Here is a 22,429-nt window from a genome sequence, read left to right on the forward strand (position 1 = left end):
GTGCAGCAGTGTGGGGATTAAATTTGTACAAGTGTCAAGGTGGCTTTACATTGCTAAACACTATTGTGTGTGGCAACTACTGGATTCACATAATGGCTTTAGTTCGCTTTTGGAAATCAAGCCAAGAATAAGAATTCTCATGTGATTGGGGTGTGGACTAGTTCCTATATCGCACCAAATTTACCTTCAAAAAAAAAAAATTAAGCCAAAAAACGGGTGGGGGGTCCACCTTTTGTGCTTTTGACCGATATTTTCCTTGCTACGCCCTTATTTTTATTTATTTATGTATTCAAGCATCCAGCAACTCCGTTTCGTGTTGTAGCCAGTGTTCGGAGTCCGGAGGAGTCTTCGGCATATCGTGGTGCAGTGTGTGTGTGTGTGTGTGTGTGTGTGTGTGTGTGTGTACACGCAGCTGTCACGCACAGGAGCCTCCTCCTCTTTCTCCTCCTCCTCCTCCTCCGCAGCAGGGCGGATGGCACCGCTGAGCTGCTCCTCTGCCAGGTGTCACGCACAACGACGTTCCCCCCCCACGTCGTCGGGACTCCCCCAGAACAGCGGGTCCGTGACGTCAGACAGATTAGGACAGACCTAACAGGACCCCCCCCCCTCTCTGCTGGCTGGCTGCGGGCTCCGAGGACACGACAGTCTGCGCTCACAGCCACCAGACACACAACTGCACTACTTTGTTGTTGTTTTTGGCGCTTTTCACGTCTCTTTTGGTCGTTCCACCCCGCCGGCGCGAAATGGCGAAAGAAAACGGCGAGAACAACGACGAATCCTGGAAGAAGCATGTCGATGACATCAAGAAGATATTTGACTTCAAGGAAGTCCTTGGGACGTGAGTAAGCGCGTCACACCAGGCTCATCGTGAAAACTTTGCATCTAGTTGTGCGTTTTTTAGGCGTCACACACGACAGCGATGCGTTGTGTTGCTGTAACGGAAGCGAAAGCTGACAGCTGTTGAATTTTTAACTGTCGGTGAGGCGGCGGCACCACTGGGCCCTTTACAAGTTCTAGTGGCCGAGAGAGCAGATGGCTTTTATTTGGAACGGGACTGTCGACACACATGTGCATGTGGTCATACGTTAATACGGACTTCCAACCGAAAAAACACCGCACCCTTTCAGAAATAAAGATCCGAGCCTGGCGGGCTGGCAGCCGTTGATTTATTCGTGCTGATTTTGGTGAATGCGGGACCTGTATTTATGAACACAAACTAGAGGGGCACTCACTGGAGTGTGCATCTCCAAGCCAAAATTTTGCTGTGTGGCTATCCAGCAAGCCACGTAATTTGAACCCCCCCCCCCCCCCCCCAAAAAAAAAGTTAAATCATGTTGTTAGGCTTGGGGAAAACCTAGGCATAGACCCTGTAAACTGCAGTGAGTGAATGGGCCCTTACCTTTCACATTGTTAAAATAATAACTCAAAAACAATAGTCGCTATTATTTTAGAACTCTACAAATTAAAAGCAAATATGAAGAGGATAGTCTGATTAGAGTTTGTTTCATGTTGATACACCAGATCAATTCAAAAAGTAGTTTTGTATTCCAGAAGTATATATAATATGTGGACCTGTCTAACATTTCAAGCCTTCTGTCAACAAACTGAATTCTGATGCTTATCCCCATCAGATGTTTGTGTTGTCACACAGCAAGAATGTGCTGTAATAAGATAATAACTATGTTGTAAAAGAAAGAAATAAAAGGAAGCAGAGCAAGTCAGATTCACATCACCACCAAAATTTGAGCACCTCTTCCTCAACTTTAGGACTGTCACACCAAAAAAAAAAAAAAAAAACATTTACATGATTTTTTTTATTTTTTTTTATGTTTTTGTTGATGATGTTTGCAGATGACGTGGTCTGTAGGGAGCAGGGTGAGTCTTGCCTGGAGAGGTGGAGATATGATCTGGAGAGAAGGGGAATGAAAGTATGAGCAAGATGGAATACGTGTGTGAATGAGAGGGAGCGTGGTGGAATACTGAGGTTGTAAGGAGTAAAAGTGATGAAAGTAGATGAGTTTATATCCTGTTCAAAGTAATGGAGAGTGTGGTAGAGAGGTGAAGAAGAGAGTGCAGGCAGGGTGGAGGAAAGTGTCAGGAGCGATATGTGACGGAAGGGTATCTGCAAGACTGAAAGTTTACAGGACAGTAGTGAGAGCAGCTATATATAGTATTGTTTAAGGGCAGTGGCACTAACAAAAAGACAGGAGGTGGCGCTGAACATGCTGCGATTTTCCTTTGGAGTGATGACGAAGGAGAGGATTAGGAATGAAAACCGCACAGGTAGGACAGTTTGGAGACAAAGTAGTCATAGAAGCGAGATTGAGATGGTTTGGATATTTGCAGAGGAGGGACCCAGGGTATCAAGAAGGATGCTGAGGATGGAGCCACCAGACAGTAGGAGAAGAGGGAGGCCACAGAGGAGGTTTATGGATGTGGTGATGGAGGACATGCAGGTGGGTCATTCCATATGAAATGAGCCAAATTGAGAACATCTTCCAGTTTTATGATCTCAGAATTGCTCTGTTTTTTTTATATTTTGTGGTATGAGGTGTAAGATGAAGATTGCACTTCGTTCCAGTTAAATATCTCCACCCATTCCGATTTTATAGGCTGTTGAAAAAGGAGGCATGGCAACGTTAACCCTTTGTTATTGGTTTGTAAGCATTTTTAAGAGGCTCTAACTCAAAAACTAAACAAGATATCAATTTGATTTTTTCAGAATGTATTAACTCTGTCTTAAACTCTCAGAAAAAATGATTTTTGAAAACATTAACCAACATTAACCCTCCACTGGCCACACAAGATCAGGGTGAAAATTGAAATTTGAACGGTACTGAAGCAAAATCAGCCGAATATAGGCTCAATTTTCTCACATACCATTGAAGATAGTGCTTTGCTTTTAGTTTTCTGGAAAGCACATGCCAGGGGCTTCCAAAGGAAATGAACTCCAGACTGATGATGTTATTTATTTCAGAGCAATGTTAAGCCTTTTCAGCCTTGGTTGCCGGGTGGGGCACTTTTGGACCCCTTTTTTCACCATGTGGGTATCTTCTGATTTTCAAAAACTTTGTATCATCTAAAAGCTCTTGATATGTGCTGCTAGAAAAATTACCCACTGATATAAAACAAACACCCCTACACATAGAATTAAAGCCCTCTTTTCAGGGTATATCCCACTTTTTGCATATATTTTAATGTACAGTCATATGTACATAAATGTACACAATACATAGGCGTTATGGTGCATAGTTACCTAAAATGCATAAATAATACATGTACAACAGCTCTTTTTCTTTTTTTTTTAAATATAAAATATGTAAACCTTGAACTAACTAATTATGTTAACATCCTAATGCATTCTGTTATTCACAATCAACCCTTGTACCTCTGGTTCTGGACAAAAAAAGCCCACAATTTTGCCAGGCTACTCTGTAAATATTGACTTCTACTCTGTTGCCAACTTCAGGCTATCAAACCATGCCTGCACTCTGGAAGCTTCTTGACTAGATAAAACATAGTTCCTTCCAAGTCCAGTGGTGTCTGGAGCATCCATCAAGAGAATGTGAGTCAAAGATACCCAGCATTCGTCCACCCTACGAGGCCAGTGGAAATTTGAGGCTGGTCCATTTGGGTGCATAAATGAAACTTTGACATCGTCATTCTCTTGAGATTGCTCAATATTTGCCAACCACCAATGGCCATCATACAGGCAGGCCACATAATGACCAGGGATACAGTCTGCCAGTTTTAGAGGCTCAGGTATAGGGGTACCGCACTCAAATCCGACCTCCTCTTCACCCGACAAACTTTTGACGAGAATGGTACCATTCCTAGTTACACTGAAACAGTGGTTATCCCTGGTACCCAGAACTTTCTTAGCCCCCTCAAATCTCTTCAGCTGCTGCTTTGAGTGCTTCTGAACATCCTCACTCTCAACAAAAATTGTCTCAACCCCCTTGATATTTGCGTGAGCCCACTCAAATAAGTCATGGGGAGTAAGAATATGACCCGAAGCAATTGCTTTCATACTGTGCCTGGCTGCCTCCCGCTTGATTGTGTCCATCGCAAGGACTCTTTCCATGAGAAGTGGCAAAAAAATGCCATTCTGCTTCCATGCCAAAGTCTTCCTTGTGATGGAAAAGGTTGCAAAAGTTCTTGAAATTTTTATATTGGGAGGCTGCCCCATCACTGAAGTAATATGCTTTGCTTAAAGTTGTCGGGATACCTGTTTTGAACAGGGGCACAACCTGAGTGAGGAAATAATGAACTGCAATTGTCGTGTTGCAAGTGATTGCTGATTACACATATGCTTCGACAATGCAGGGAATCATTCATCTTGTAGTACACAGTAAAGGGATGCAGGGTTGCTTGGGAATTATCCCAGTGGTAACCCTGTGCTGCATCCTGTACTATAAATGAGTAATTCTCAGCAAAGTCAAGCAGAATGATGCATTCATCTTCCCCCACGTTAGTTTTTCGCTTTTCCAGAAAAGCCCCCTGATTCTTAGCAATAAAGTGATGGGTGGTTAGTTTATCAACCATGGAAGCCAACTTCTCAATGTAGGCCTGACAATCAAGAACATGCTCAACAATAGTTGTTCTGTCAACGGTAAGCCATTGCTTGAATCTAATTTCCTCAAGCCCTGCCACAGCCAACCGTTCCTCTAGAAAAGAGACAAGTGCCTCATTTTCCCAGACATAGCATGCAAGTTTTTGACTGCACTGAACAGACCATCTTTGACATCAACTCATGATAATCAATTTTATCACCTGGCAAGCTTGCTAACATTAATTTGACATTTTGGTGTATAGTACAAACACATACTGAGTGGTTCCCCTTTGCACCAACAGTAACACATTGCTTGGGTCTCAATTCACAAAATTTGGACAAGCCTATCTTATCATCAGGGTACTGCTTTTTAAATTGAATGTACAATTCATTTAAGTTCAACAAAATAAGCCTTTTCTGCACCCGCTGCTTCTCCCCATTCAAATCTTTCACATTTACAAAATCTTTTGCCCCTGGTAGCATTCTAGTAAATTGGTCATTTTCATAGAAAGCCAAGACCTTGTTAATTGTTTCTAAAGCTATTTGCCGACTGCCAATTTTATTGACTAAGTCAGGAAGAATTCCATTCTGTTTCCGCATTTTTACAGCATTTCTTGCAACATAGTTTGTAACACCAAACCTGCTCACAATCTGTTTCCTACTCCAGGAAACAGGGGCACATGTAAGCAGTTGTATCTTTACTCTTGTTGATGCAGCATCCACTTTCAGCTTTAGCTCATCCAAGAAGATGTCATAGTCCCTGCATACACACGGCCTTTGCCATTTAAAAATGAAGCAACATTTTCAACACCGTCACAGACTATCAAATGTGGGAAAGTGCCTGAAAAGAAGGACATTCCGAGGGAGGCATGGGTATGGTTTAACAGTTTTGCAAACCTGTGTATTGTGTATATTTATGTACATATTACTGTACATTAGAATACAACCCCTGGCAAAAATTATGGAATCACCGGCCTCAGAGGATGTTCATTCAGTTGTTTAATTTTGCAGAAAAAAAGCAGATCACAGACATGACACAAAACTAAAGTCATTTCAAATGGCAACTTTCTGGCTTTAAGAAACACTATAAGAAATCAAGAAAAAAATATTATGGCAGTCAGTAACGGTTACTTTTTTAGACCAAGCAGAGGAAAAAATATGGAATCACTCAATTCTGAGGAAAAAATTATGGAATCACCCTGTAAATTTTCATCCTCAAAACTAACACCTGCATCAAATCAGATCTGCTCATTGACATTGACCCTATGCCATGACATTGACCCTACGTGTCTTCTTGCAAGGAATGTTTTCGCAGTTTTTGCTCTATGGCAAGATGCATTATCATCTTGAAAAATGATTTCATCATCCTCAAACATCCTTTCAATTGTCCAAAATATCAACATAAACTTGTGCATTTATTGATGATGTAATGACAGCCATCTCCCCAGTGCCTTTACCTGACATGCAGCCCCATATCATCAATGACTGTGGAAATTTACATGTTCTCTTCAGGCAGTCATCTTTATAAATCTCATTGGAACGGCACCAAACAAAAGTTCCACCATCATCACCTTGCCCAATGCAGATTCGAGATTCATCACTGAATATAACTTTCATCCAGTCATCCACAGTCCACGATTGCTTTTCCTTAGCCCATTGTAACCTTGTTTTTTTTCTGTTTAGGTGTTAATGATGGCTTTCGTTTAGCTTTTCTGTATGTAAATCCCATTTCCATTAGGCGGTTTCTTACAGTTCGGTCACAGACGTTGACTCCAGTTTCCTCCCATTCGTTCCTCATTTGTTTTGTTGTGCATTTTTTGATTTTTGAGACATATTGCTTTAAGTTTTCTGTCTTGACGCTTTGATGTCTTCCTTGGTCTACCAGTATGTTTGCCTTTAACAACCTTCTCATGTTGTTTGTATTTGGTCCAGAGTTTAGACACAGCTGACTGTGAACAACCAACATCTTTTGCAGCATTGCATGATGATTTACTCTCTTTTAAGAGTTTGATAATCCTCTCCTTTGTTTCAATTGACATATCTCGTGTTGGAGCCATGATTCATGTCAGTCCACTTGGTGCAACAGCTCTCCAAGGTGTGTTCACTCCTTTTTAGATGCAGACTAACGAGCAGATCTGATATGATGCAGGTGTTAGTTTTGGGGATGAAAATTTACAGGGTGATTCCATAATTTTTTCCTCAGAATTGAGTGATTCCATATTTTTTCCTCTGCTTGGTCTAAAAAGTAAGCATTACTGACTGCCACAATCTTTTTTCTTGATTTCTTATAGTGTTTCTTAAAGCCAGAAAGTTGCCATTTGAAATGACTTTAGTTTTGTGTCATGTCTGTGATCTGCTTTTTTTCTACAAAATTAAACAACTGAATGAACATCCTCCGAGGCCGGTGATTCCATAATTTTTGCCAGGGGTTGTATATGCAAAAAGTGTGATATACCCTGAAAAGAGGACTTTAATTCTATGTGTAGGGGTGTTTGTTTTATATCAGTGGGTAATTTTTCTAGCAGCACATATCAAAGGCTTTTAGATTATACAAAGTTTTTGAAAATCAGAAGATACCCACATGGTGAAAAAGAGGGTCCAAAAGTGCCCCACCCGGCAACCAAGGCTGAAAAGGGTTAACATTGCTCTGAAATAAATAACAGCATCAGTCTGGAGGTCACTTCCTTTGGAAGCCCCTGGCATGTGCTTTCCAGAAAACTAAAAGCAAAAGCACTATCTTCAATGGTATGTGAGAAAATTGAGCCTATATTCGGCTGATTTTGCTTCAGTACCATTCAAATTTCAATTTTCACCCTGATCCTGTGTGGCCAGTGGAGGCTTAATGTTTGTAAAAATCATTTTTTTTTCTGAGAGTTTAAGACAGAGTTAATACATTCTGAAAAAATCAAATTGATATCTTATTTAGTTTTTGAGTTAGAGCCTCTTAAAAATGCTTACAAACCAATAACAAAGGGTTAACGTTGCCATGCCCCCTTTTTCAACAGCCTATAAAATCAGAATGGGTGGAGATATTTAACTGGAATGAAGTGCAATCTTCATCTTACACCTCATACCACAAAATATAAAAAAAACAGAGCAATTCTGAGACCATGAAACTGGAAGCCTTGGTCTTTTCATATTGAATGACCCAGGTGCTTGGTGTGACAGAGGAAGATAGAGAGGACAGGGTGAGATGGAAACGATTGATCTGAATTGGTGACTCCTAACAGGAGCAGCCGAAAGAAGATCTGTAAAGCAGTTTTTGAGTTTGAACATCTGTGAAAGAGACAGGCGTGATCACTGTGTAACTGCCACCCTCATGTACATACGAGCTGGCAAAGTCATTTGTTGTTAATTCAGAGGTATTTCCAAAGTTGTTAGTTCTTTGAGATACCTGGCTGACTAGAGAATTACAGTAATGTTGTGTTGCCAAGTCTGCTTATTTCAAGCAAATTTGAAGGTTAATGCTCTGTTTTGTTTTCACCCATGTCTGTTGGTTGGTTTGTTACTTGAAGCCTCTTGAGGTGATTTTAATATAACTTAGTGAAAAGGACGGTTTTCATTCATTCATAAATCATTGAATCCTAACAATTTAATATGTTAAGCAACTGAAATCATCCATTTTCTATACCTGCTTACTCCAGTCATGGGTCAAGGCAGACAGCAATCTGTCAGGGGGCCATATGTAGACAGACAAACACGTTCACACCCACAGTCAGCATAAAGTGTCCAGGTCACCCAACCTGAGGGCCTTTGGAAGTAGGAGGAAGCAAGGAGAGGGAACCCATGCAAACACGGGGAGAGCATGCAAACTACACACAGAAAGGACCAGGCGGGAAGCAATCCCATGACCTTCTTGCTGTGAGGTAACAGTGATAACCACTGAGCCACTGTACTGCACCGAAAAGATCCACATCTTTGTAAAAGATTTGTCCATTTGCACAGTGTTTTGATCGGCAGACTAAACATGATGAATCATTCACCTCCTGTGCTTTCAGACGTGGCAGCTCGTGACCTCATCAGTGAAATCGCATGCAGAGGGGGTAGTCTGCAGTCAAGGCTGACAGACTTGATGGTTTAGTTGCCTATCCCGGAATTGTGTGATCTGATCTGAGATCAGGAAGTTGTAATGAGCCATGAGTGGAATGAGTCAAAAAGAAGTGAATGTGTGCTCAGGCTGACCGCTTTCTGTTCATTGTAAAAAACTGATTGTTTAATGAATGAACGTGCAGCTTTATTAAGAAACTTAGTGAAAATGTCAGGCCTGGTCTGGAATTCTATCTCTCCCTCTCCTTTTTTTGGAGGGCATTTGAGTTTGAACGTCGTTATTTGTCATCAGCTGTTTGCGTTGTGATGAGTGCCATCCTAGTTTGGAATCTCACCCATCAATATATTGGCTGTTAATGGTTAAATGGTAAATGACTGCATTTATATAGCGCTTTTCCATCTGCATCAGTAGCTCAAAATGCTTTACAATTATGTCTCACGTTCACCCAGACACACTCACACACCAATGTCACATGGTTACAGTTGCTTTCTTTTTTGTTTGTTTCCTTCAGCTGGAAAACAAAAATGTCTTTGCTTATTTGAAACTGTTCCCTGTATCTGATTATTAAAGTCTGAGCTGGTTTAAGTTGTCATTTGTCCTCACTATCAGTCACGACTTTAACATCATTATTTGCAAAGACTTTCTTTGTAATTGAGTTGCTTCCTTTTTCCCTCATCCTGTCACATGATGTGTTCAGCGGTACACCCACCCACTCTGACACACCGAGTCCACAGTGTGACCGGCTTATTTAGTAAAGTCAGGACGGGACAAAATGTATCACAAATAGCAATACGTGAATAAACAAATGAAAGGCATCAGTCCCCTGATGCACAACCTTTGCACTCTACACACCACAATATAAATGCACAAGTAAATATACATGTCTGTCATGGTGTTCTGACTATCTATGAATTCACACACTCTCACGTGCGCCACTATCTTAGCTCATGGCAAGCTAAAAGTGGACGCTCTCGTTTTGGCCAAACAACTATACAGTTTTGTGTATTTTGTGTTAGTGCGCGCCTGCGGCGGACGTGCTTGATGAATTCCTGTGCAAAAAGTAGTTCCCAAATAATGCTGTATTTATGATGACCGTATGTGTTCATGGGTAACGAAAACATAATGAGTATATTTGGCACAAGAATTTGTGTATCTTGTGTGTTTTTAAATGATCATAAGTCAACATACTCACACTCATCCAGCAGCATCTTCTCATGTTGGCAAATTCAGCGCTGGGTCAGGCGAAAGTAGTCCGGCGAGCTATCCCACAGTGCCAAAATAGCAGAGTTGTTGCTCCAACGAGAGCGGCACGCTGAGCAGGGTGATGAATTCATCATGTGACTTAATTTTGGAGTCATTCACACCAATCAGTCACAGATATTTTGCTGATCAATACATGTTTCAGATCATCCATCAAGACTTCTTGGAAAAGTGTTTTTGGACTGTGGTTTCCTTGTCCTTTCACATTTGGCCAAACTACTTCAGAATCTATTGATCCATCTCGGCTCCTTGGTAGTTGAGCTGTACAATAAAAAGTGTTTCCCTTGACCTTTCACCTTTGACCAAACTACTCCAAAATCTAATGGCATCAAAATATCTAATATTACCACCATGACTGAAGAAAATCCATCTAGCTGTTTTTGATTTATCTTGTCCACATGCCAGTGAAAACCATACTTTGCTTCTGCTGCTTCGCTGATGCACGGCGTAGAGTGTGTACACACAAAACCTAGATTATTCTCACTGCGCTTAAATAAATGGCTGTGTTGTTCTCATCAGTGAGAGTTACTGATGTGTGGTTAATAGTCTCCAAGTAAAATTACACAGCAGATAAAAGATGGTTTAAAGTGGCAGCTTATGTGAGCTCTGATTAATGTGAAGACAATCTATGAAATCATCGAGGTTTGAAGAAGTAGTCAAACTAGACATTGGATCCATTATATAGTGCACATCAATTACACTGCACCAGTCGATTAGGCTGTGCACATCACTTTGACTGCGTGCATGCTGGGAGATGAGGAACAATAGTAGAGATGCCCAGTAGTGATTGATCAAAGCAGATTTATTTGTTTTAAATTAGCAAGTTTGTTGTTCTTGGTGTGTGTGTGTGTGTGTGTGTGTGTGTGTGTGTGTGTGTGTGTGTGTGTGTGTGTGTGTGTGTGTGTGTGTGTGTTACAATAGATAACAAAGGCATTGTGATGGCCAAGTGGTTCACTGCACTGCTTGATTACAAACCAGAAACTTCAGTCTTCAAGACCATCCATGCTCATTCTCTATATAAGGTAGAGTTGTGTGATGGAGGACATCCAGCATTAAACTTGTGCCAAATCAACATGCAGATCCGTCTCAGATCTGCTGTGGTGACCGCTGTCTAAAAGGGCGAAAGTGAAAAAACTTAGTACAGTAGATAATGAAGAATAATCCAATCACAAATTTCATAGCATGAGTATTTAAAAAAAAAAAAAAAAAAAAATTAAATTTTTTGCTACCTATGAAGAGTCAAATCCTTTATCTGGGTTACTTTTTGCAGAGGTGGCTGCTTGTTTTTCTTAGAGCTCAGAAGAAAACATCAGCTTAGAGCTCCAACAGGGAAACTTGGACTGAAACCAAATGCATTTATCTCAATGTCAGCTGATGGCTCTACAGTGCATCCAGAAAGTATTCACAGCATTTCAATTTTTCCACATTTTGTTATGTTACATGCAGCCGATCTGCTCTGTGTCAGCCTGATCCTGCCAGATCTCAGAAGCTAAGCAGTGCAGGACCTGGTTAGTAATTGGATGGGACACCTCTTTGGAACACCAGCGGCTGTGTGTTTCTCCAGGTTACACTGGAGGTGTGTTAGGAAGAGCATCCGGTGTAATGCTTGTGCCAAATACCAGTGCAGATCTGGCTGTATCCACTGTGGCGACCCTGACCATTAACGGGAGCAGCTGAGTGGCAACAACAGCTTTATTCCAACATGGATGAAATTCTTTTTTTTTTTCCTTCAAAATTCTACACACAGTACCCCAAAATGACAATGTGAAAATTTTTTTTTTAGATTTTTGTAAATTTATTAAAAATAAAAACTCAATTTTAAGTTTCACAGCCTTTCCCGTGAAACTTAAAATTGAGCTTGGGTGCTTCATGTTTCCACTGATCATCCTTGAGATGTTTCTACAGCTTAATTGGAGTCCACCTGGGGGAAATTCAGTTGAGTGGACATAATTTGAAAAGACACACACCTGTCTACATATAAGGTTCCACAGTTGACAGTGTATGTCAGAGCACAAACCAAGCATGAAGTCAAAGGAGCTGTCTGTAGACCTCTGAGACAGGATTGTCTCAATTCACAAATCTGGGGAAGGGTACAAAATATTTCTGCTGCTGTGAAGGTCCCAATGAGCACAGTGGCCTCCATCATCCATAAATGGTGAAAGTTCAGATCCACCAGGACTCTTCCTAGAGCTGGACACCTGTCTAAACTGAGCGATCAAGGGAGAAGGGTCTTAGTCAGGGAGGTATCCAGAACTTGATGGTCACTCTGTCAGAGGTCCAGCATTCCTCTGTGGAGAGAGGAAAGCCATCTCTGCAGCAATCCACCAATCAGGCCTGTATGGTAGAGTGGCCAGACGGAAGCCACTCCTTAGTAAAAGGCACATGGCAGCCCACCTGCAATTTGTCCAAAGGCGCTCTTTGGTGTGAATGCCAGGCATAATGTTTGGAGGAAACCAGGTACCATCACTACAGTGAAGCCTGGTGGCAACATCATGTTGTGGGGTTGCTGTTCATCAGCAGGAACTGGGAGACTAGTCAGGATTGAGGGAAATATGAATGCAGCAATGTACAGAGACATCCTGGATGAAAACCTGCTCTAGAGCGCTCTTGATCTCAGACTGGGGTGATGGTTCATCTTTCACCAAGATATCAAAGGAGTGGCTGCAGGACAACTCTGAATGTCCTTGAGTGGTCCACCCAGAGCCCAGACCTGAATCTGACTAAACATCTCTGCAGAGATCTGGCCATTTAATTTAATTTAACCAGATTAGCCCCATTGAAATTGAAATCTCTTTTACAAGGGAGACCTACGGGACACAACAATTAATTGTCAAATAAAGGACAAGTCTATATTTTAAGGGGCGGGTGGCAACCCTACCAGCAATGCTTAAGCAACTGAAGTGAAGGAGCTAGCTTTTTGACTTTCCAATGCTGGCTTCCTGGCACGCAGCACATATGATCCCTTTGAAATCCAATTGCTTGGCCACTACCATCTGCACTGTATAATGGCTGTAAAACCATAAAATATATGCAGTATACCCTCAAGTGTTGAGTGCAAAGAAATACAAAATGTATTTATTTTTCTCCCCAACATACTTGAAGCAAATTCTCGATGGAATAGAAATGAACGGATAAACTGTTGTCAAGGATACCTACACAGATTTATGTGGAAATTAGGTGCTAGTCATGGAGCAGCATAATGTTCAAACCTGACATGAATCAAACAGAAAATTTATGGAAAGAACCAAAGGTCAGAGTTCATAGAAGAGGTCCACAGAACCTTCAAGATTTGGAAGAATGGTCCAAAATCACACCTGAGCAATGCATGTGACTAGTTTATCCATACAGGAGGTATCTTGAAGCTTCATTTTCCAACAAAGGCTTTTGTACACTATTAAATCAATTTCAGTAAGTGTGTCCAATATTTTTTCTGTGTCATTTAATTATTTTTTTTTACACATAACTTTGTTTCTGTACTTAATTCTGTTGATTTCTTTGTATGTTTGGATTACTTGGGTCGTTGCTGACATCTGTTGAAAATGTCATGTCAGTAGCACCTTTAGAAATATACGAGTATTTACTGAGAAAAAAAATGGTGACTTATTCAATACTTATTTTACCCGCTCTATATATAATATATTTACAACCCCACTCAATAATCAATAATGCTGTACTCACTTTTGAAAATTAATTGAGGGAGGAGGTGGACGTGCAGCTTTACAGCAGTTGAAGATTAATGCATGCTCAAAATAGAAACAAAACAAGAATGGCTACTTGGAGAGGGTAACACACCTGCACCTTCTATTGTTGGCATCCATTCATGCAGATTAAGTCTTTGTGATTCTCTGATACCATAATATGTATTTCTGTGTACTTGACATTTGAACAAGTCTGTTAAAAACTGAATCACTTTGTCCTCGACTAACACACAACCCTTACACCATGTTTAGTCCTTATTGGCTTCCAACACTAAGTTTGACCTTTCAAGGTTACCAAAAGTAGAAAATATATATTACAGTATGAGTGCTTCAATGACCCTTTATATATCAGCATTGGGCCCAGATTTGGCCTTTGGCCTGTGATCTTGACCGTTGATTTCTATTTTTTTGAAATCAATTCAGTTTGTCCTTGGCTAAACATAGATCATTCTACTGTGTTTGGTCCAAATTGGACCACACTCTTAAAGTTATTTTACCCCTGCATGGACTACAGCTGTGTGTGGGTATAATAATGCTAGAAGCTCACTTTATAATCATTGGCATCTTCGTGGTACAGCAATGTCCGTCCATGTCAGGGGAAATATGACCAACTAGGTGTATTTCTTTTTTTGTTTGTTTTAAATCTAATATATTGGTTTATATCAATCTTGAATAAAAACCAGATGATCCACACAGCCACAGTGCTCCAAGTGCAGATCATTTGGTTTTTATTTTTGGTATGTTTTTTTTTTTTTTTTTGGTCCTGCACGCCTTTTTATGTGTTTTGGATGTACGTGTCTTTGTTGTATCATTTATATCAATCTTGGGCCAGTTACACACACACATACCCACATTGAAAACGCTGAAACTAATGGGATGAAGCACTTTTAGATGTTCTCTCAGTGCTTTTCCACCAGGAGGGAAATAACCAAAAAACAAAAAAAAACAAAACAAAAAACTGTATGGACATGGGGCCTTAGATATTAAGTTAGACATTCCAGAATTAAGATATATAATATACACAGTAGTGTTCAGAATAATAGTAGTGCTATGTGACTAAAAAGATTAATCCAGGTTTTGCGTATATTTCTTATTGTTACATGGGAAACAAGGTACCAGTAGATTCAGTAGATTCTCACAAATCCAACAAGACCAAGCATTCATGATATGCACACTCTTAAGGCTATGAAATTGGGCTATTATTAAAAAAAAAAGTAGAAAAGGGGGTGTTCACAATAATAGTAGCATCTGCTGTTGACGCTACAAACTCAAAACTATTATGTTCAAACTGCTTTTTTAGCAATCCTGTTAATCACTAAACTAGTATTTAGTTGTATAACCACAGTTTTTCATGATTTCTTCACATCTGCGAGGCATTAATTTTGTTGGTTTGGAACCAAGATTTTGCTTGTTTACTTGTGTGCTTGGGGTCATTGTCTTGTTGAAACACCCATTTCAAGGGCATGTCATCTTCAGCATAAGGCAACATGACCTCTTCAAGTATTTTGACATTTCCAAACTGATCCATGATACCTGGTATGTGATATATAGGCCCAACACCATAGTAGGAGAAACATGCCCATATCATGATACTTGCACCACCATGCTTCACTGTCTTCACTGTGAACTGTGGCTTGAATTCCGAGTTTGGGGGTCGTCTCACAAACTGTCTGCGGCCCTTGGACCCAAAAAGAACAATTTTACTCTCATCAGTCCACAAAATATTCCTCCGTTTCTCTTTAGGCCAGTTGATGTGTTCTTTGGCAAATTGTAACCTCTTCTGCACGTCTTTTATTTAACAATACATTAGCTTCACACAGGTGTCTTCTAACTGTCACAGCACTTACAGGTAACTCCAGACTGTCTTTGATCATCCTGGAGCTGATTAATGGGTGAGCCTTTGCCATTCTGGTTATTCTTCTATCCATTTTGATGGTTGTTTTCTGTTTTCTTCCATGCGTCTCTGTTTTTTTTGTCCATTTTAAAGCATTGGAGATCATTGTAGATGAACAGCTTATACTTTTTTGCACCTGTGTATAGGTTTTCCCTTCTCCAGTCAAATTTTTAATCAAACTACGCTATTCTTCTGAACAATGTCTTGAACGTCCCATTTTCCTCAGGCTTTCAAAGAGAAAAGCATGTTCAACAGGTGCTGGCTTCATCCTTAAATAGGGGACACCTGATTCACACCTGTTTGTTTCACAAAATAGACGAACTTGCTGACTGAATGCCACACTACTATTATTGTGAACACCCCCTTTTCTACTTTTTTTTAACTAATAGCCCAGTTTCACAGCCTTAAGAGTGTGCATATCATGAATGCTTGGTCTTCTTGTATTTGTGAGAATCTACTGAATCTACTGGTACCTTGGTTCCCATGTAACAATAAGAAATATACTCAAAACCTGGATTAATCTTTTTAGTCACATAGCACTACTATTATTCTGAACACTACTGTGTATATATATATATATATATATATATATATATATATATATATATATATATATATATATATATGTATTTTTCTTTTTGGTTATTTTTTATCTAAAAAAAAATTAGCCAGTCATGGAGGCTGTCAGGTTTTTATGAATTAATGCCAGTCACTGTTCAGTGTATACATGAAGATTCATCTGGAGCTTCAATTAATTTGGTTTAGTCAATGTTTGAGGGTCAGTCTGGTTTAAGTTGTTCTCTTTAGCTTGGTCCAGAAAGGGGACAAATTGTGGTTTATTTCGGTCCACTGTTAGTGCTGCTTGACGTAATTTCTTTTCTTCTGTGAATAAGTTATGTTGCAGAAAGGGAGTCTAAGTGCCCATTTTGAATTCCCTGAATGGAAGAACCAAACCGCTAAAGGGATTTTAGTCAAGGCTACCAAGTGCTTACGTGACAGAAATGAGGCTCGGGCGGTCAAGGCCAGGAGATTGGACGGTGCTGAGCATAACATATTGACTTCATTAGTCATTTTGTTCGTAAAACCATGAGCTTTTTTGGAATGGGAGCAGTGTGATGTGATGTTTGTGTTGTTGAAAAGTCAGTGTCTTTGGTGAAATGTAGGCTGGTTTATCAATCAATCAGTCAATCAATTTTTTTTTATATAGCGCCAAATCACAACAAACAGTTGCCCCAAGGCGCTTTATATTGTAAGGCAAGGCCATACAATAATTATGTAAAACCCCAACGGTCAAAACGACCCCCTGTGAGCAAGCACTTGGCTACAGTGGGAAGGAAAAACTCCCTTTTAACAGGAAGAAACCTCCAGCCGAACCAGGCTCAGGGAGGGGCAGTCTTCTGCTGGGACTGGTTGGGGCTGAGGGAGAGAACCAGGAAAAAGACATGCTGTGGAGGGGAGCAGAGATCGATCACTAATGATTAAATGCAGAGTGGTGCATACAGAGCAAAAAGAGAAAGAAACAGTGCATCATGGGAACCCCCCAGCACTCTACGTCTATAGCAGCATAACTAAGGGATGGTTCAGGGTCACCTGATCCAGCCCTAACTATAAGCTTTAGCAAAAAGGAAAGTTTTAAGCCTAATCTTAAAAGTAGAGAGGGTGTCTGTCTCCCTGATCTGAATTGGGAGCTGGTTCCACAGGAGAGGAGCCTGAAAGCTGGAGGCTCTGCCTCCCATTCTACTCTTACAAACCCTAGGAACTACAAGTAAGCCTGCAGTCTGAGAGCGAAGCGCTCTATTGGGGTGATATGGTACTACGAGGTCCCTAAGATAAGATGGACCTGATTATTCAAAACCTTATAAGTAAGAAGAAGAATTTTAAATTCTATTCTAGAATTAACAGGAAGCCAATGAAGAGAGGCCAATATGGGTGAGATATGCTCTCTCCTTCTAGTCCCCGTCAGTACTCTAGCTGCAGCATTTTGAATTAACTGAAGGCTTTTTAGGGAACTTTTAGGACAACCTGATAATAATGAATTACAATAGTCCAGCCTAGAGGAAATAAATGCATGAATTAGTTTTTCAGCATCACTCTGAGACAAGACCTTTCTGATTTTAGAGATATTGCGTAAATGCAAAAAAGCAGTCCTACATATTTGTTTAATATGCGCTTTGAATGACATATCCTGATCAAAAATGACTCCAAGATTTCTCACAGTATTACTAGAGGTCAGGGTAATGCCATCCAGAGTAAGGATCTGGTTAGACACCATGTTTCTAAGATTTGTGGGGCCAAGTACAATAACTTCAGTTTTATCTGAGTTTAAAAGCAGGAAATTAGAGGTCATCCATGTCTTTATGTCTGTAAGACAATCCTGCAGTTTAGCTAATTGGTGTGTGTCCTCTGGCTTCATGGATAGATAAAGCTGGGTATCATCTGCGTAACAATGAAAATTTAAGCAATACCGTCTAATAATACTGCCTAAGGGAAGCATATATAAAGTGAATAAAATTGGTCCTAGCACAGAACCTTGTGGAACTCCATAATTAACTTTAGTCTGTGAAGAAGATTCCCCATTTACATGAACAAATTGTAATCTATTAGACAAATATGATTCAAACCACCGCAGCGCAGTGCCTTTAATACCTATGGCATGCTCTAATCTCTGTAATAAATTTTTATGGTCAACAGTATCAAAAGCAGCACTGAGGTCTAACAGAACAAGCACAGAGATGAGTCCACTGTCCGAGGCCATAAGAAGATCATTTGTAACCTTCACTAATGCTGTTTCTGTACTATGATGAATTCTAAAACCTGACTGAAACTCTTCAAATAGACCATTCCTCTGCAGATGATCAGTTAGCTGTTTTACAACTACCCTTTCAAGAATTTTTGAGAGAAAAGGAAGGTTGGAGATTGGCCTATAATTAGCTAAGATAGCTGGGTCAAGTGATGGCTTTTTAAGTAATGGTTATAGCCACATAGTTTGGTGTCAGGTGGGGGGAAAGGTCCTGGAATTGCTGTTTAATAAGTGTTATGTAGAATAGATTTTTGAAATGTCTCCTATGATGTCCTCCAGTATTTAATCGGTGTACGGTGCATCCAGAAAGTATTCACAATGCTTCACTTTTTCCACATTTTATGTTACAGCCTTATTCAAAAATAGAGGAAATCCATATTTTCCCTCAAAATTCTACTGACAACACCTCATAATGATGACATGAAAAACTTTTTTTTTTAAATTTTTGAAAATTTATTAAAAATAAAAAACTAAGAAATCATATGTACAGTACATACAGTAGTGTTCAGAATAATAGTAGTGCTATGTGCCTTATGCTGAAGAGGACATGCCCTTGAAATGGGTGTTTCAACAAGACAATGACCCCAAGCACACTAGTAAATGAGCAAAATCTTGATTGCAAACCAACAAAATGAATGCCTCACCGATGTGAAGAAATCATGAAAAACTGGTTATACAACTAAATACTAGTTTAGTGATTCACAGGATTGCTAAAAAAGCAGTTTGAACATAATAGTTTTGAGTTTGTAGCGTCAAGCAGATGCTACTATTATTGTGAACACCCCGTTTTCTACTTTTTTACTAATAGCCCAATTTCATAGCCTTATGAGTGTGCATATCATGAATGCTTGGTCTTGTTGGATTTGTGAGAATCTACTGGTACCTTGTTGCCCATGTAACAATAAGAAATATACTCAAAACCTGGATTAATCTTTTTAGTCACATAGCACTACTATTATTCTGAACACTACTGTAAGTACTCACACCCTTTGCTCAATACTTTGTTGATGCACCTTTGGCAGCAGTTACAGCCTCAAGTCTTCTGGAATATGATGTCACAAGCTTGGTGCACCTATCTTTGGGCAGTGTTGCCTATTCCTCTTTACAGCATCTCTCAAGCTCCAATAGGTTGGATGGGGAGCGTCGGTGCACAGCCATTTTCAGATCTCTCCAGAGATGTTAATCAGATTCATGTCTGGGCTCTGGCTGGGCCACTCAAAGACATTCATAGAGTTGTCCTGAAGCCACACTTTTGATATCTTGGCTGTGTGCTTAGGGTCATTGTCCTGCTGGAAAATGAACTATCATCCCAGTCTGAGGTCAAGAGCGCTCTGGAGCAGGTTTTCATCCAGAATGTCTCTTTACATTGCCACCTTCATCTTTCCTTCCATCCTGACTAGTCTCCCAGTTCCCGCCAATGAGAAACACAGCATGATGCTGCCACCACCGTGCTTCACTGTAGGGATGGTGCCTGGTTTTCTCCAAAACTGATGCCTAGAACTCACGCCAAAGAGTTCAGTCTTTGTCTCATCAGACCAGAGAATTTTGTTTCTCATGGTCTGAGAGTCCTTCAGATGCCTTTTTTGGTAAACTCCAGGTGGGCTGCCATGTGCCTTTTTCAAGACATGGCTTCCGTCTGGCCACTCTACCATACAGGCCTGATTGGTGGATTGAGGCAGAGATGGTTGTCCTTCTGGAAGGTTCTCCTCTCTCCACAGAGGAATGCTGGAGATCTGACAGTGACCATTGGGTTCTTGGTCACCTCTCTGACTAAGGGCTTTCTTCCCGATTGCTCAGTTTCGACGGACGACCAGCTCTAGGAAGGGTCCTAGTGGATCTGAACTTTTTTCTATTTATGAATGATGGAGGCCACTGTGCTCATTGGGACCCTCAAAGCAAAAGAAATGTTTTTCTACCCTTCCCCAGATTTGTGCTGAGACAATCCTGTCTCAGAGGTCTACAGACAATTCCTTTGAATTCATGCTTGTTTGTGCTCTGACATGCAGTGTCAACTGTGGGAACGTATATGTAGACACGTGTGTGTCTTTCCAAATCATGTCCAATCAACTGAATTTCTCCCAGGTGGAGTCCAGTTAAGCTGTAGAAACATCTCAAGGATGATCAGTGGAAACAGGAGGCACCTGAACTTGATTTTGAACTTCATGGCAAAGGCTGTGAACACTTATGTGTGTGATTTCTTAGCTTTTTATTTATTTATTTATTTATTAGAAATTTGCAAAAATCTCTAAAAACCTTTTTGACATTGTCATTATGGGGTGTTATGTGTAAAAGTTTGAGGGAAAAAATGAAATTCATTTTGAAATAAGGCTGTAACATAGCAAAATGTGGAAGAAGTGAAGCGCCGTGGATACTTTCCGGACGTACTGTGTTATGTTTGCATAGCTCTGTACCTCTCCATAATCTTGCTGTGAGCACTAGTAACCCAGTCCTCGGTTAGCTAGCTTGTTTCCTCCAGGCATTGTTCTCATTTTCAAGGCACTCACCGCAGACTTGTTTTTCCTGAAGTGCGGCATCATGGATTTGTCATGTGCTGTGATTCACAAAACAGACTCAACACTTCACCTGACGAAACTTAACAGACATTTCTACCTGCAGGCAGTTCTGATTTTCCTATCTGTGTGTGATGAGCCCCTGAGTTAACACCAGTAAATCATCATCATTCATTATTCACATAATGGCCAGGCTGGAAAAAGGGGCGTCCTCACCCACGCTCCAACAATCACACGTTTCGGAGAACCTGGGCCTTAATTGACATAAATGTACATGTTGTACTTATTCTTACTGTCAGTACCGTTTATGAGTCGTGTCTTAATCACAGAATGCCTTGTTGAGCAGACAGTGGTGCATAACAGAGTTTAAAAACAGATCTCCTGGCCTGTGACCTTGACTATTAACAGTTATGCTTGAAGACTGAGATTAAGTGATTAAAGACAGTTTTTGGAGGAAAAGGCACACGTTTCATTCCTTTTTGTGGACACTTTTCAACAGCTACATCTCCCCCATTCTCACGTTCATGGATATGCACCCGGAAGGTCACAGTCTCAAACCTCGATAAACCAGCATGTAAAATGTAAGTTTGGAGTGGTTTGGATCTCTCACAATGCAAATGGCCTTGCGGGTGAGGTTGGTGTTATATATGTCTTGGCGGGGTGGGGGGGACTATGCTCGTCTCAGCTGCTGTCACGATGCACTGAAGAGTCCTGCGGCAAGATGCGGTACAGGCCCCGTACCACACTGTGATGCAGCTTTATAAAATGCTCTCGACCATGTCCCTGTAAAAGGTGCACTTGATGGGAGCGGGGCCCTTGTTCTTCTTAATTTGCGGAGGAAGTGGAAGCGTTGGTTAGCTTTCTTGGCCAATGATGTGGTGTTGGTGGTCCAGGAACGATCCTATGTGATGTGCACACCCAGGAACTTGGTGCTGCTCACCCTCTCCACAGCAGCAGCGTTGATGGACAGAGGGGAGTGTTGGGTGTGTGCTCTCCTAAAGTCCACAACAATCTCTTTTGTCTTCTCCACATTCAGGGAGAGATTGTTGTGCTCACACCATGAGGTCAGGTGGTTCAGCTTGTTCCTGTAGTTGGTCTTATCGTTGTTGCTGATGGGATCCACCACAGTTGTGTCATCTGCAAACTTGAGGAGGTTGGTGGTGTGCAGTCGTGGGTCAGCAGGGTGAAGAGAAGGGGGCTCAGTACACATCCCTGAGGTGCCCCCGTGTTTGAGATGATGACGCCGGATGTATTGCTGCTGACCCACACTGTCTATGGTCTCCATGTCAGGAAGTCCAGTAGCCAGTTGCACAATGAGGTGTTCAGTCCCAGCTGGTTCACTTTGATGATTAGCTATTTGGGGATGATTGTGTGGAATGCTGAGCTGAAGTCATTGATCAGCATTCTGACATACTGTATGAGTCTTTACTGTCCAGATGTATAAGGGCTGGGTGGAGGGCGGTGGCATCCTCAGTCAAGCGACTGGACAATATGCAAACTGGAAGGGGTCTAGGGAGGGGGAGATCGCAGACTTGATGTGCTCCATGACTCGCTGTTCGAAGCACTTCTTGGAGATGGGGATGAGTGCAACTGGACGGTAGTCACTGAAGCTGGAGGGTGAGGACTTCTTTGGAACCAGGATGATGGTGGTGGCCTTGAGGCACGTG

General features: G+C 41.0%; 1 protein-coding gene across 1 annotated transcript in view; it reads left to right on the forward strand.

Annotated features, from left to right (window-relative positions):
- Nucleotides 1–494: 494 nt before the first annotated feature.
- The window catches only part of camk1db (calcium/calmodulin-dependent protein kinase 1Db), an 80,193-nt gene continuing 58,258 nt past the window's right edge, over nt 495–22,429 (forward strand). The window contains exon 1 of the mRNA XM_034176162.1: nt 495–838. Coding sequence (XP_034032053.1) covers nt 744–838 — 95 coding nt within the window. The 5' untranslated portion in view covers nt 495–743. The remainder of the gene's footprint in view (nt 839–22,429) is intronic.

The sequence above is a fragment of the Thalassophryne amazonica genome, chromosome 8, assembly GCF_902500255.1.
Source record: "Thalassophryne amazonica chromosome 8, fThaAma1.1, whole genome shotgun sequence".
Taxonomy (NCBI): Eukaryota; Metazoa; Chordata; class Actinopteri; order Batrachoidiformes; family Batrachoididae; genus Thalassophryne; species Thalassophryne amazonica.